Below are 13,782 nucleotides of genomic sequence, written 5' to 3'. Positions count from 1 at the left end.
TTTGATCATCTCAAGCCGACGACGAAGCCAGCTTATGTTGAACCGCAAAGTTTCACAATTCGAGATCATTTCATCCCACCTGTGCAGTTCATGGTTCTTGACATCTCGCAGATTCATCTCGTTCATCTCTTCAATAATCGGTAACAATCCGGCGACCTGGTCAGAAGGGTCGGGAGAAAACCTCTCCATATTTCCGTTAGCAATGTGCCATACCGTCTCCAAATTTTGGTATACAAAGGTACATGACATTTTGGAATGACGAATCCACCGACCACGTTATTATTTGGAGAAGTATTAGTCATGGGAACTTCAAAGGGGAGTCCAGCTTGGATACTCGTGATCCCCAGCCTAGCCTCCACGGAATCAGTAGAGTCTTCATCAACATGGTTGCTCTATCGTCGACCACGGATTTCCCATTCTCCGTTTTCTAGCATCGACCAAACCTGAACGTCAACCTGCAACGATGAAACATTCAGAAGACATGGACAATGCTCGGTCAAAGAGAGATCTTCAGTCGAAGACTTACAGACGTCCCAGTCCCAGCTTCACGAGCAGACCTATAACGTGCAGGAGCCCTGACAGTCCGTTTAGGTCGGATTCATTTCCCTGGTTACCTGCAATGGATCACTTTTTGATCAGGATTGATTTCTGATTACATGAAAAATGGTGGAAAACATGCTATACTCACCGGAATGGGTGTTCCAGCTCATACTTTGTCGAAGATCCATTTCGAGAAAAGCGCTACTACCAGACATGTTGATAAAGAGGTATGATTATGATCAAAATTTCTTCTGATAGTGCGCAGCAGGAGAAGATGTGTTGAATAAATATCAAACCCTAAGTGTTGAAAGTCAAGATATAGATACTTATCCATAACAGAAAATAAGTCGGTTGCGGTTTCTACTGAAACCCTAAATCTCGAATCAGATGCACGGAGATATGAGAGAAGCGCCGCAACACTGGGGACTGACATTTCAGATATAGTCAACATTGCGACTATGGATTGATGACCTAGCGTGTCACGTGTCTCCCTAGTCATCTCATATGATCTATTTCGTGGATCGTCATTGCCTACATGGAGTTTGGGTCATCTCGTCAACTAAAGCGTGAAGAAATTTGGCGAAAGAAACGATAAAGGATTATTGTTCAAAAAATAATTTCTAATGCAGCATCTCTACAGCCAAATTACTCAAATAATCAGAAAGTATCTACTTCAACGGAAAAGAAATAATCTCAGAAAAATTCATGAGCAAGATCAATCAGACTCGTCGGAGTCATCAGATTTGTCAGAATTATCAGACTCATCATCGTCGTCTTTCGCTGAATTCTCTTCGAGTTCTTCATCAGAATCACTGTCAGGGTTGTTGACGAAGTCTGGATGAATGTCAAGTTCATAGTATCCCAGTAATCTTCCTCTTCGCGCTCACCTCAAGGTCGGCTTGAACCAGCTTCTCAATTTCTCCAGTACGCCGGTCTGGCTTGATTTCACGCTCCAGTGGCACCCACACGGGTTCGTCCTCTGAAGTTACACCCTCAGCACGGGATTGAAGCCTCTCATCAGCTGCTGATATCCGATGCTGGATCCGGGATCTTCTCCGTCGACGATCATCCAACTCGTCATCCTCAGCTTTTCTCTTCATGAGCTCATCATAAGTGACCCTCCGGTCAGGTGCATTATGCTTCATTCCTTCAGCATGATTCGTCTTGGCTCGAGCTTTGACCGCGGAATGTTTGGAATCCTCTTCAGAAGAGCTGGAAGAATAATCGCTACTGCTGGAGGTCACCATTTTCTGAAACCAGGAATATGGAGTCACAAATATGCTCGCATTTGCATCTATAAAATGGTAATCCTCAATTCTTACCTATTTACGATTTCACGAACTTAGTGATATCATCGTAAAACCCCAAAACTTGCTGTTCTTTCAAACCTGCGAAATTGAGCATAAAATATATTATTCAAGAGTCAACACTGACTTTTCGAGAAACTATGAGTAATTCACATAACCCTCTATGTGAGCACTCGCTGATTTTTACGTGTACATACGCTATAAAATCAGAATTCACACATATACTGTGAATTAACCAATTCATAAATTGTGTGTTTTCAAAACTCAATTTTTATTAATAAGCATGAATAAGTCACACACTTAAACAAAAAAAATAAATATATTTCCGTGAGTTAATAACTCACGTGAATAAAAAAAAACTTTTTGCCAATCGAGCATTCCTGTGAAACGAGGGTTTTCTATTTTTGTGAAGTCTTCAAATAAAATTTCGAAGTTCTCAAACAAATTTTTATCATGAACTCCAGGCCTTTTCAAAAATTCCTCTAACTCTAAGGATTATTATTTATTTTTACGAACAAACCTACGTTCTCAAAAGTATTTGCAAGGTTCTACTTTCAAAAACAAACTTGGGTTTTCATGAAACCTAGTAAACAAAACTTTTACTACTGCAATAGACCATGTCATTCAAAATTTTATGTGTCTCTTCCATATTATGATTTTTGCTCGTTCCTTCAACTAACGGACAAACGGGTATATACGTACGTTTTCTAAAAATCCTTCATAAATCCTACGCGTGCATGCAACCATGGGATTTTTGGTTTTGTGAACAACTCATGAATCATAAAACTTACAGCAAAAAAAAAATCGCACGACTTACCTGCCGGCGCCGGCCGAAATTCTGCCGGACGGTGATCGAACGTCGGCGGGGCTGACGTGAACTTTTCCTGCTGCTGCTGAACTCGTGAGGGTGATGAAGAAAGGGAGTGCTGGTCGGTCAATAATTTTTTTTTAGGGCTTCTTCCCTTTTATATCAAATTTATTTCCAAAACCTAATAAAACATGGGTTTCCTTTTTTGGGCTCGGGCCTGCAAATCCTAAACCGACCATAACTAAACTTCCAAACGCCCAAATCAGTAGTGCCTCATCTCTCCACGCTAGATGACACTCCACCTCACTATCGGATCCTCATCTGTGCATTTGCTCGTACATGACACCATTGGGGTAAATCGAGGATTCTAAAACTACCTTTGTAGACTGAGTTCAACCACTGATTCGTCGACTGAAAATCACCATTTAATGCATACTGCGGAACATGATTGTTCCTCACTAAGCAGGGGACTTAATGTAGATGGTGGATTTTCAAAAAGGGCAAAACCGTAAAATCATGAGGCATGTTTTTGATACGGCTTTCAAGCATGCAACGATTCATATTTTACGAAGCCATGACGAATATGTTTTCGAAAAGCCTCCACTAGCTGAGTGTTCGATCCCTGGCATTTCGTCGTGCCTCTATGCAGAATAACGTATTTGGGCGGTTCTCCATAGATTGAGAACTTAAACCTTCAGGACGTCGGTGATACTCACTGTTCCCTGACTGCAGGAGAGAGACCCACCTCCACATAGAAGAATAGTTGGGCGGCGGACGCCTTCAGGATGTCGGTGACACTCACCGTTCCCTGATTATGTGGAGAGAGTGCATAGATTCAGGAGGTTCTCCGTAGATTGAGAACACTAACGCCTTCAGGTCATAAACAACGTCGTGACTCCCTGATGTGCACCATTCAGAATGGATGTGACGCTTTAACTGGCTAATATTTTCTGAAATAGATTACTTATGCCGTGACATTCACTACTGAATTCCCAGAATAATCTATCATTGCTCCTATTCCATGGTCGAATCCACGGCCTGATCCCATGGAATGGCAATAACATTGCTCCATTCCATGGTCGAATCCACGGTCTGATCCCATGGAATGGCAATAACAATTGCTCCGATTCTATGATCGAATCCACGACTTGATCTCATAGAATGGAAATAAAACACAATTGTGTTATCTCATTACTCCGATTTCGTGAACTATTCTCCACTGAATTTCATAAATAAGTAATAAATACTCAGCAATCGGGCATCTGGACCATCACTGAGTAAGCCCCACAAAAATGGTGCGAGTGTACTCGACAATGATGCACGACTGAGCACCCGGATGCACGAACGAGCGTCCAAAAACATGAAATAATGTGGAATCCTACACAAAAATAGAAGAGAGAAAATGATAATAAAATAATGGAGAAGCGCCCATGGGCCGGGCCCACCGGCCGGCCGGCCGGGCCCTAGCCGTGGCCGGTCCCATACTTCCTCCATTATTTTTCCTTATTTTATTTTCATAAACTCATGAAGGTTTCTCCATCTTAGCAAAATTCCTTATTTTGTGCAAAACTTGTGAATTCTCCATGACATGGTGGATTCACCAAATAATATTATAAAATAAGGAAAGGTGTGCGGGACCGGGCAACGTAGCCGGCCGACCATGCCCATGGACGGTCCCACACCTCACAATCCTTAGATTTTTATAATTATTATTCCCAATCTCACGAAACTCCTCCGTTTCAACAAAAACTCATGGATTCTCCATATCTTCAAGGATTCTCCATAACTTCAAAGATTCACGAAAAAATAATATTATAAAATAAGGAGAGGTGTGCAGGACCGGGCAACATGGCCGGCCGGCCATGCCCTAGCCTTGGACGGTCCCACACCTTGCAATCCCTAATCTTTCATAATTATTATTTTTCTCAACTCGTGAAACTCCTGGGTTTGAGAAAAATTCATGATTTCTTCATATTTTCTCAAATATTGCTCGAATCACGAAAAACCAAAAGCCAACATGGTCACACGACTGGCTAGCCTCTCACGGAAATTTTAAATATTAAAACACTTTTATTTTAATATTTTCAAAATATTGATGAATTGAGCATACATGCTCATTCCAACAAAAATCGAGAATTCTCAGTCAAGATGAAACTCTTCTGAAAATTCACGATGTTGCTCGAACGCACATCAGAAAATACTGAAACTCTCAGTATGGAGACACGGACACCATGGAAACACCTGCACGCCTTCATGACCGACCAGAGTCATTCCTAGGGCCTGCACAAATCCGGTCCCACATGTTTTCATAATTCTGACCTAATTTGCTCAATTGCTCATACTGGGCCCGAACTTTCTCCAACCAACTAGGGATTCTCCAAATGACCAAGAACTGGTCCCGTGACCACCAAGAGACGGTCACATGCCCCTTGGTCGGTCCCATCTCTCATACTTAGGTTTTACCACCTAATGGTGAATCCATGAATATTTTCATTTAATGGTGAAACCACCATTTAATCATCATTCTTTCACCAACTCTCAAACTGAGAACCCTGGTGCGTGCTCACTCGAGCACTGGGCATCACATGGGCGTTCATCATCCCATGTGGTTGGTCCCTCTTCATTCATGACTAATTTTCAACAATTCACCAATTGATGGAGGATTGATCGAAAATTAGGGTTTCGAATAAACGCTCTGTGAAACCATCATTCTGAGCAATTTCAAACACTAATAAATTTACGTTGATCCACCAATCAGCATAAAAATTAATTATACAATATTCGGTAATCTACCCATATTTTAATGAATATTTTATTGGGTCACGTCACCAGTAAATAATTCGCCGAATCGAGCAATATTTGCTCAATTGTTCGAATATTGATCAATATTCAGCAACTCATTAGTAATTTGTCGAATTGAGCAATACTTGCTCAGTTGCACGACATACTATCAAAAATCACTAATTTGGTGAATTAAGCAATGCTTGCTCAGTTGCTCATCAAATCCTCAATATTCAGTAATTCGCAGAATTGAGCAATACTTACTCAGTTGCTCGTCAGTAATTCATCAGTGAATCAACAATACTGACATCCCTTCAGAGAACTACATGTTCAACCCGTGAATCACTGAGCATTCATCATTCATGCTCGATTTAATGAAACTCAGACTCATTATCAACAATTGACTAATCAACACACGCCTGCCCTGCAGACTCCACGACTTGTGAGACATCAATCACGTCACAAATGGGGGGATATCACGTAGGGTTTTGGTCTGGCGGTCTACGGCACGTGGATTCATCCACAACGAGAAATGTGCGTAAGTCGTGTAAACGGTTGAAGGAGTTAGCAAAGTAGTGGGTGCACGATCAGAAGTCTCCACACGACATGGAACTGACTTTACCACGATCTCCCACTTTACCACTCTTTCACTCAAGAAACCGTCACACTTACAGGGATAAAGGTGTTCACAACTCTGACAATATAAATAAGTCTCTGAAACCATGATTGAACAGACAGACTCTCGTCTACGTAGAATTTCTCTAGCTATCACTCTCAGGAATTCATCAATCCATCAGAACTTATTAGAACTTATCGGTTCACCATTATTGCAGAAACCTTCAACACACCCACAATCCTCGATCATCACTGATCCCACAGAATTCTCAGCTTCCCTCCTACAGATCAACCCATCTCCCTCTTTGCGACCGAATTGGCTTTGGAACGACCATTGTCTTGGTTTAGTCCAGAGTCATACAAATTGATTTCCCGAATCTAAGCACCCCCTTTGCAGCGGTGCATCTGTGTGAGGATTAACATTTTGCCCGGCTGAGGAGTATCGACAGCACGCTCGACTCTCCACTTTTCCGAAAAACCAGCGACCCGTTTTTCCCCATCCACACCCATCACAGGAAAATGGGCACTCCACCTTATTTGTTTGAAAAGCAGATTTTGGCGGGAAAGTAGTTAATCTCCTGCGTGATTTTTGGTTCAAAAGTTTGAAGAGATACTGTCCAATTTTCTCATTGATTTGGATATATATCGAGTTATTGCACCAAAACAGATTTAGTAAGATATTTATCGACGTGAAGAAGGGAAGATATTCGATGATTCTTGGTTGCACAAAGAATAAAATAAACCTGGCACGTTCTGTGGATGATTGCATGAGTTTAACTCAGTCTGAGACGTGTGTTATACGTATCTGGAGATTTTAAACAACCATTTGACGTCTGAAGGAGATAAAAAGGGAAACCAATCTCGTGCTTTACAGCCGCAGACACGTAAAAATGCAGGGAAAATATTCTCGAGTTATTGTTCTTGACTACGAGAAGATATGGAATTAAAGTGGAGAGATTTGGTCCTGGAGGATAAAAATAGGTGTTTGTGGATCAAACAATGGGGCAAGGAGTGATTGGGGGAGTAAACAGAGATCAACAACGTGAGAAATCACGAGTTGCAGAGAGAAGTTTCTACTGCTACTGCAGAACTGAAGAACATAAAACGCCTATGGACAGTCGTTAATGCTACAGTTTGAAAGACAAACATTTGAGGGTCGCTACAGGGTCAGCGACAGTTGAGTTTTATTGTTCAGTAACAGTGTCCATTGTAACAATTATAAGTGTTAGAATCTCTGTTTTCATATATTTTCATCCTTGTAAGCACCTTTTGAGCAATGAAATCAGACTTTGAGCGGTTTCCAACATGATGAGCTAAACTCCATCTCTAGGGCGACGGACGAAGCTGAATTTCTTCATGTGGTAAATTAAATTAATTCCTTAATTACTTTTTGCACCGATTTTTAATGATTTATGATTTCTATTAATTATTTGTGACTTTGTTTGATGACGCATGCTTAGTTCTAGGTAATTTTGATGCTTCATGATTACAATATACAACTAATGTTTTATGGAATCCACTTTGGCAAAGAATAGAGTTAGTGTTTCTTTTATTTTGAGCTATAATTGCCTAGGATTAATTTCTAAACCACTTGAATATGAAAGTCAGTGAAATCTTGAGTCCGAGTAAACTCTTCATCCCGTGACATATTTTGTATAAATTTTCTTTATTTTTAGCATTTTCTTTTATTAATTCTTAAAATCAATCTCATCAAGTCCGAGTGAACGACAACTCTACTTACCACTATCTAAAATTCGATCAATTTTTGGCGCCGCCAACGCGGACTTTTGTATAGATTTGTTTTTAGGTTTTATTTTATTTTTATTATTTTTGTTCTTTTTTATGCGTTTTGGTATTTCTTGTTTGCTTTCAGATTTGGAGTTGAGCTAAAGAAAAAGAGAGAAAGTGATGAAAGGAAAAGTGAAGCTAAAAAAGGAAACAAAGAAGGAATCCAAAAGGAGTAAAGAAGAAGATTTTGTATATAGTTAATTTATTTTTATTTTTTTTCTTTTATTTTATTTTTAGAAACTATAAATAGGATTTTGTTTTTGTAATTTTTTTTTTTATTTTTGGACTTTTTGGACTTTATTTTTGGGAATTCTTTTGGACATTATTTTTAAAACCCTAAGGAAGGATTAATTTAAATAAAACTGCTGCAGGGAAGGACGACGGTTACGATACCGTCTCGGCCCCTCGGGTTCGTACACTGACATCGGAGTCGGTGGCCTGAGTCGACTTCAACGATTCATCACCCGTTTGGTACGGGAGATAAGACTTTATCCCCCACGAATCCCCTGTCAGTGGGTTTATTTTTAATGTCGAACTGGTATTATCACAATAGCCAATACAACGAATATCCAACTGAACAATATGGACATCAATCTTTTTACGACCATAATGTGAATAGTGGTTGGGAATGCCAAACTTTTGAGGGTTATGGTGAGCCCAATTACTATCCACATGCCCACCGGTCATACGAGCAAAATTATTATAATTCCTCTCCTCTAGATGAGGCACATAGGATAATTGAGTCAATACGTCGTAAGTTACTTGACTCGACATATGAGTCAACTGAGACAAATGACTTAGTTATGGACGAAAGAATCATAACCAATAGTGGACCTTCTATACATGATACCATCAGGAAGTCTTGTGAGTCTATTGAGAAGCATTTTTATTAGAGGCGCAAAATGCTCGATATAGTGTTACCAATAGTACCCTTAAAAATGAGGATAATTATTCACATAATCAAGATAATGAGGTTAGAATTGGTAACACTACTTGTTTAGATGAGGTTCGATCATTTTCATGTTATTATAATGATGATTATGATGAGGATAGTATTGATGAAGAATTTGAAATATATAGGAATAGTGATGAGGAATCTGTTACTCCAAATGAGCTTTATAATGATAATGTTAATTCTAATAAAAATCCAAATAATTTTAATAATTATTCACCTATTCAAAGGGACGAGTATTTGACTAGAAATATCCCCGTTTTAGATGATGTAGTATTTTCTTTTCACGAAGCCAACGAAGGTTTAGAGGAACGAGTTTATTTTGAGTCAAGCGATTTAGAAACAATAGTCTTAGACAAAGAAAGTGAACTCGTAGAGATGAGTGAGGATGAACCTGACTTAGAAGAATCAATTGACCATTTCCAGGAATCTGATGACCCAGAAGTTGTGACTAGTCTTTCTGGAGACACTGAAAACTCTAAGTTTGGGGGTGATTTTCATTCTCCATGTGCTTTAACTCTTAGAAAGGTCCCTCACTTGGGAATTGATATATGGGCCTCAACCATTGTGCCAGATTACCTTCATACGAGCCCTCCCGAACCTAATAATGTCTAGGAAGAAATTCAGTTATTAGAAACCCATCCTATGGTTGATGTGGTTTAACCAGGCGATAATACCCAAATTGACTTTGTGTTCCCACCAAATATTTTTCAACCAATTGTGGGAACGTATAAGTTTCAGATGTGTCAATTATTAAGTTTTGAGACTAAACCTAATTACTTTAGGAGATTAGGGTCGACACATTTGCTTAAGAATGATCACTACTGTGGTCAACTGTGTGATTCAAATATGATTGACTTAGAGGATCCCCAGTTATTCAGGTTGTTGTTATGTGCTTCTAAGTTCTTAGTTAATTATTTTCATACTCTTCAACCTGACCTTCAGGATCTTACCTTTGAGGAAATTCGGCCCTTGAAAACATTTTATCTAGACCCTTTTATTGAACCTGAACCTGAACCACAACTAGATATAGTTGTCTTAATTAAAAAATTAGATAAGGGTATGTTCGGTATCTTCATGGTCTGTTGTAATTTCCTTTTCTTTGGGTAACACTTTTTTATTCAGATGACCCGCAGTTGTTCATGTTACTTCTTTATGATTATATGAGGTGACTCCTTCTGATGTCTTGCTGAAGACTTTAAACTTAGCACTTCTGGGGAGGTAACCCATTCTCATGCAACACGGTAATATCTTTCCTTAACTCTTTTGCTTCAAGTGGTAACAATTTCTCCTTGTTCATGCTTTTAATTTTATCTTTAGAACATTGAGGACAATGTTAGATTTAAGTTTGGGGGTATGGGAGAAACTTTTTAGTTGTAATAAATAAACTCCAAAGCCTATAAATTTATGTTTATTAAGGATGGCACTAACCAATCTAAGTGGATGGAAGCATCTTGGTTGTAGGAGTTGAGGAACCAATCTGATTAGATGGAAACATCTATAGAGTCTATTCATAAAAGCACAGAGCTCAGGTGTTAGAAAAAAAACATGGTAGTTTCTCCATATCTCGTTGAATCCTTTTCACTTCTGTTTTTATTTTCTTTTCTTTTAAATATGTTTCTAAGTGATTTGGTGGGGCACACGATTCGAGTTGTTACCATTGCTATGGTGAAATAGAGTGATTAAGATACAAAAAAAAAAAAAAAAGACCAGACCATCAGACCAACCGGAATAAATTTAATAAAGTCGGCCACTGGTGCCCTTGTATATGCCAGCTGTGTTGACCTAGAGTTAGGATTATCACCCTCTGGTCCCCTTGTATATGCCAGATGTGTTGATATTAGTCAGACCGGTATCTCAGTCCATTAGGATAGGTTCATCCTAGTAATGGCCTTCAGACAGATATGGGAAACACCGTTCACCTTAGTCAACATCAAAACCATCTACGTTTTTCTCTACATCCATCTTCTTAACCTTTCCATGTGATTGGTTGACTCTGGTTATGATGTCCAGAAACTATCTGAGTAGATATCTGTCACTTATATATGAATTTTAGTATGCTTGAGTGCAAACTCGTGTACAGTAATTGGAATTTCGCATCAGGGTACTTCCTCCTGTAGTCAATGAGAGTATACCAAGCAAGGAGATTCTTTAGTGCCATCCAAGGTTCTGCGTAGATAGCTAGGGTTTGGAGTAAAATGTTTTGTGGGTACACCTCTGGTAAATCCTCCCGAGATTGTAACTCGGTCACTAGGGCCACCTAGTGAGTTAGGATTTTTATTTTTCTAGATTAGATTTGCTCGAGGGCTAGCAAATAATAAGTTTGGGGGTATTTGATAGACACATTTTTGTGTCTAAGTTGTCCTCAATTTTTTGTATCGTTGGTACTTGATTTTGTACTTAGTGTTTTATTTGTTTATAGGTATTTTTGGGAAATAAACATTTTTGGATAATTAGGCTCGAATAATTACCCGGGGAGGAGTTTTGTTATCCATACTCTCGGCTTGGATAAGGGGAACCCAGTTGCTAAGGGGCACCCTCTTAATTTACTGTCCACAACCACCTACTATCAACAACCTATTGTAGATGGTGGATTTTCAACAAAGGGAAAAACCGTAAAATCATGAGGCATGTTTTTTACACGGCTTTCAAGCATGCAACGATTCATATTTTACGAAGCCATGACGAATATGTTTTCGAAAAGCCTCCACTAGTTGAGCGTTCGATCCCTGGCATTTCGTCGTGCCCTCTATGCAGAATAACTTATTTGGGCAGTTCTCCGTGGATTGAGAACTTAAACGCCTTCAAGACGTCGGTGATATTCACTGTTCCCTGACTGTAGGAGAGAGACCCACCTCCACATAGAAGAATAGTTGGGCGGCGGACGCCTTCAGGACGTCGGTGACACTCACAGTTCCCTGATTATGTGGAGAGAGTGCATAGATTCAGGAGGTTCTCCGTAGATTGAGAACACTAACGCCTTCAGGTCGTAAACAACGTCGTGACTCCCTGATTGTGCACCATTCAGAATGGATGTGACACTTTAACTGGCTAATATGTTTTCTGAAATAGATTACTTCTGCCGTGACATTCACTACTGAATTCCCAGAATAATCTATAATTTCTCCTATTACATGGTCGAATCCACGGCCTGATCCCATGGAATGGCAATAACATTGCTCCCATTCCATGGTCGAATCCACAGCCTGATCCCATGGAATGGCAATAAAAATTGCTCTGATTCTATGATCGAATCCACGATTTGATCTCATAGAATGGCAATAAAACACAATTGTGTTATCTCATTACTCCGATTTCATGATTGAATCCACTGATCTCATGAAATGGTAATGGATGATTTTAATTACTCCGATTCTCTGGTCGAATCCATGATCCCATAGGGTGGTAATGCTCATTTTATTATTCTGAATTTGTAGTCGAATCCATAGCTGATTCTATGAATTAATAATGAACAATTATTCATTTTTTATTACTCAGTTTCACGAACTATTCTCCACTGAATTTCATAAATTAGTAATAAATACACAGCAATCGGGCATCCGGACCATCACTGAGTAAGCCCCACAAAAATGGTGCGAGTGTACTCGACAATGATGCACGACTGAGCACCCGGATGCACGAACGAGCGTCCAAAAACATGAAATAATGAGGAATCCTACACAAAAATAGAGAGAGAAAATAATAATAAAATAATGGAGAAGCGCCCATGGGCCGTGCCCTAGCCGTGGCCGGTCCCATGCTTCCTCCATTATTTTTCTTATTTTATTTTCATAAACTCATGAAGGTTTCTCCATCTTAGCAAAATTCCTTATTTTGTGCAAAACTTGTGAATTCTCCATGACATGGTGGATTCACCAAATAATATTATAAAATAAGGAAAGGTGTGCGGGACCGGGAACATAGCCGGCCGACCATGCCCATGGCCGGTCCCACACCTCAAATCCTTAGATTTTATAATTATTATTCCCAATCTCACGAAACTCCTCCGTTTCAACAAAAACTCATGGATTCTCCATATCTTCAAGGATTCTCCATAACTTCAAAGATTCACGAAAAAATAATATTATAAAATAGGAAAGGTGTGCGGACCGGGCAACATGGCCGGCCGGCCATGCCCTAGCCTTGGCCGGTCCCACACCTTGCAATCCCTAATCTTTCATAATTATTATTTTTCTCAACTCGTGAAACTCCTGGGTTTGAGCAAAATTCATGATTTCTTCATATTTTCTCAAATATTGCTCGAATCACGAAAAACCAAAAGCCAACATGGTCACACGACTGGCTAGCCTCTCACGGAAATTTTAAATATTAAAACACTTTTTTTAATATTTTCAAAATATTGATGAATTGAGCATACATGCTCATTCCAACAAAAATCGAGAATTCTCAGTCAAGATGAAACTCTTCTGAAAATTCACGATGTTGCTCGAACGCACATCAGAAAATACTGAAACTCTCAGTATGGAGACACAGACACCATGGAAACACCTTAACGCCTTCATGACCGACCAGAGTCATTCCTAGGGCCTTCACAAAGCCGGTCCCACATGTTTTCATAATTCTGACCTAATTTGCTAAATTGCTCATACTGGGCCCGAACTTTCTCCAACCAACTGGGGATTCTCCAATGACCAACAACTGGTCCCGTGACCACCAAGAGCCGGTCCCATGCCCCTTGGTCGGTCCCATCTCTCATACTTAGGTTTTACCACCTAATGATGAATCCATGAATATTTTCAGTAAATGGTGAAACCACCATTTAATCATCATTCTTTCACCAACTCTCAAACTGAGAACCCTGGTGCGTGCTCACTCGAGCACTGGGCATCACATGGGCGTTCATCATCCCATGTGGTCGGTCCCTCTTCATTCATGACTAATTTTCAACAATTCGCCGATTGATGGAGGATTGATCGAAAATTAGGGTTTCGAATAAACGCTTGTGAAACCATCATTCTGAGCAATTTCAA

General features: G+C 39.7%; 1 protein-coding gene across 1 annotated transcript; it reads right to left on the bottom strand.

The window, feature by feature from the left end:
* Positions 1 to 1,255: 1,255 nt before the first annotated feature.
* On the bottom strand, positions 1,256 to 1,787 carry LOC113279098 (nucleolin 1-like). Its single transcript, XM_026527807.1, has 2 exons — positions 1,469 to 1,787; positions 1,256 to 1,374 (listed from the first exon to the last, which is right to left on the bottom strand). The coding sequence occupies exons 1-2, from the start codon at positions 1,785 to 1,787 to the stop codon at positions 1,256 to 1,258; spliced, it is 438 nt and encodes a 145-aa protein (XP_026383592.1).
* Positions 1,788 to 13,782: the final 11,995 nt, after the last annotated feature.

This window comes from Papaver somniferum, chromosome 5, assembly GCF_003573695.1.
Source record: "Papaver somniferum cultivar HN1 chromosome 5, ASM357369v1, whole genome shotgun sequence".
In the NCBI taxonomy this organism is placed as follows: Eukaryota; Viridiplantae; Streptophyta; class Magnoliopsida; order Ranunculales; family Papaveraceae; genus Papaver; species Papaver somniferum.
Note: the sequence above shows the minus strand (reverse complement) of the source record. Positions and strands in the feature narration are given on the sequence as shown.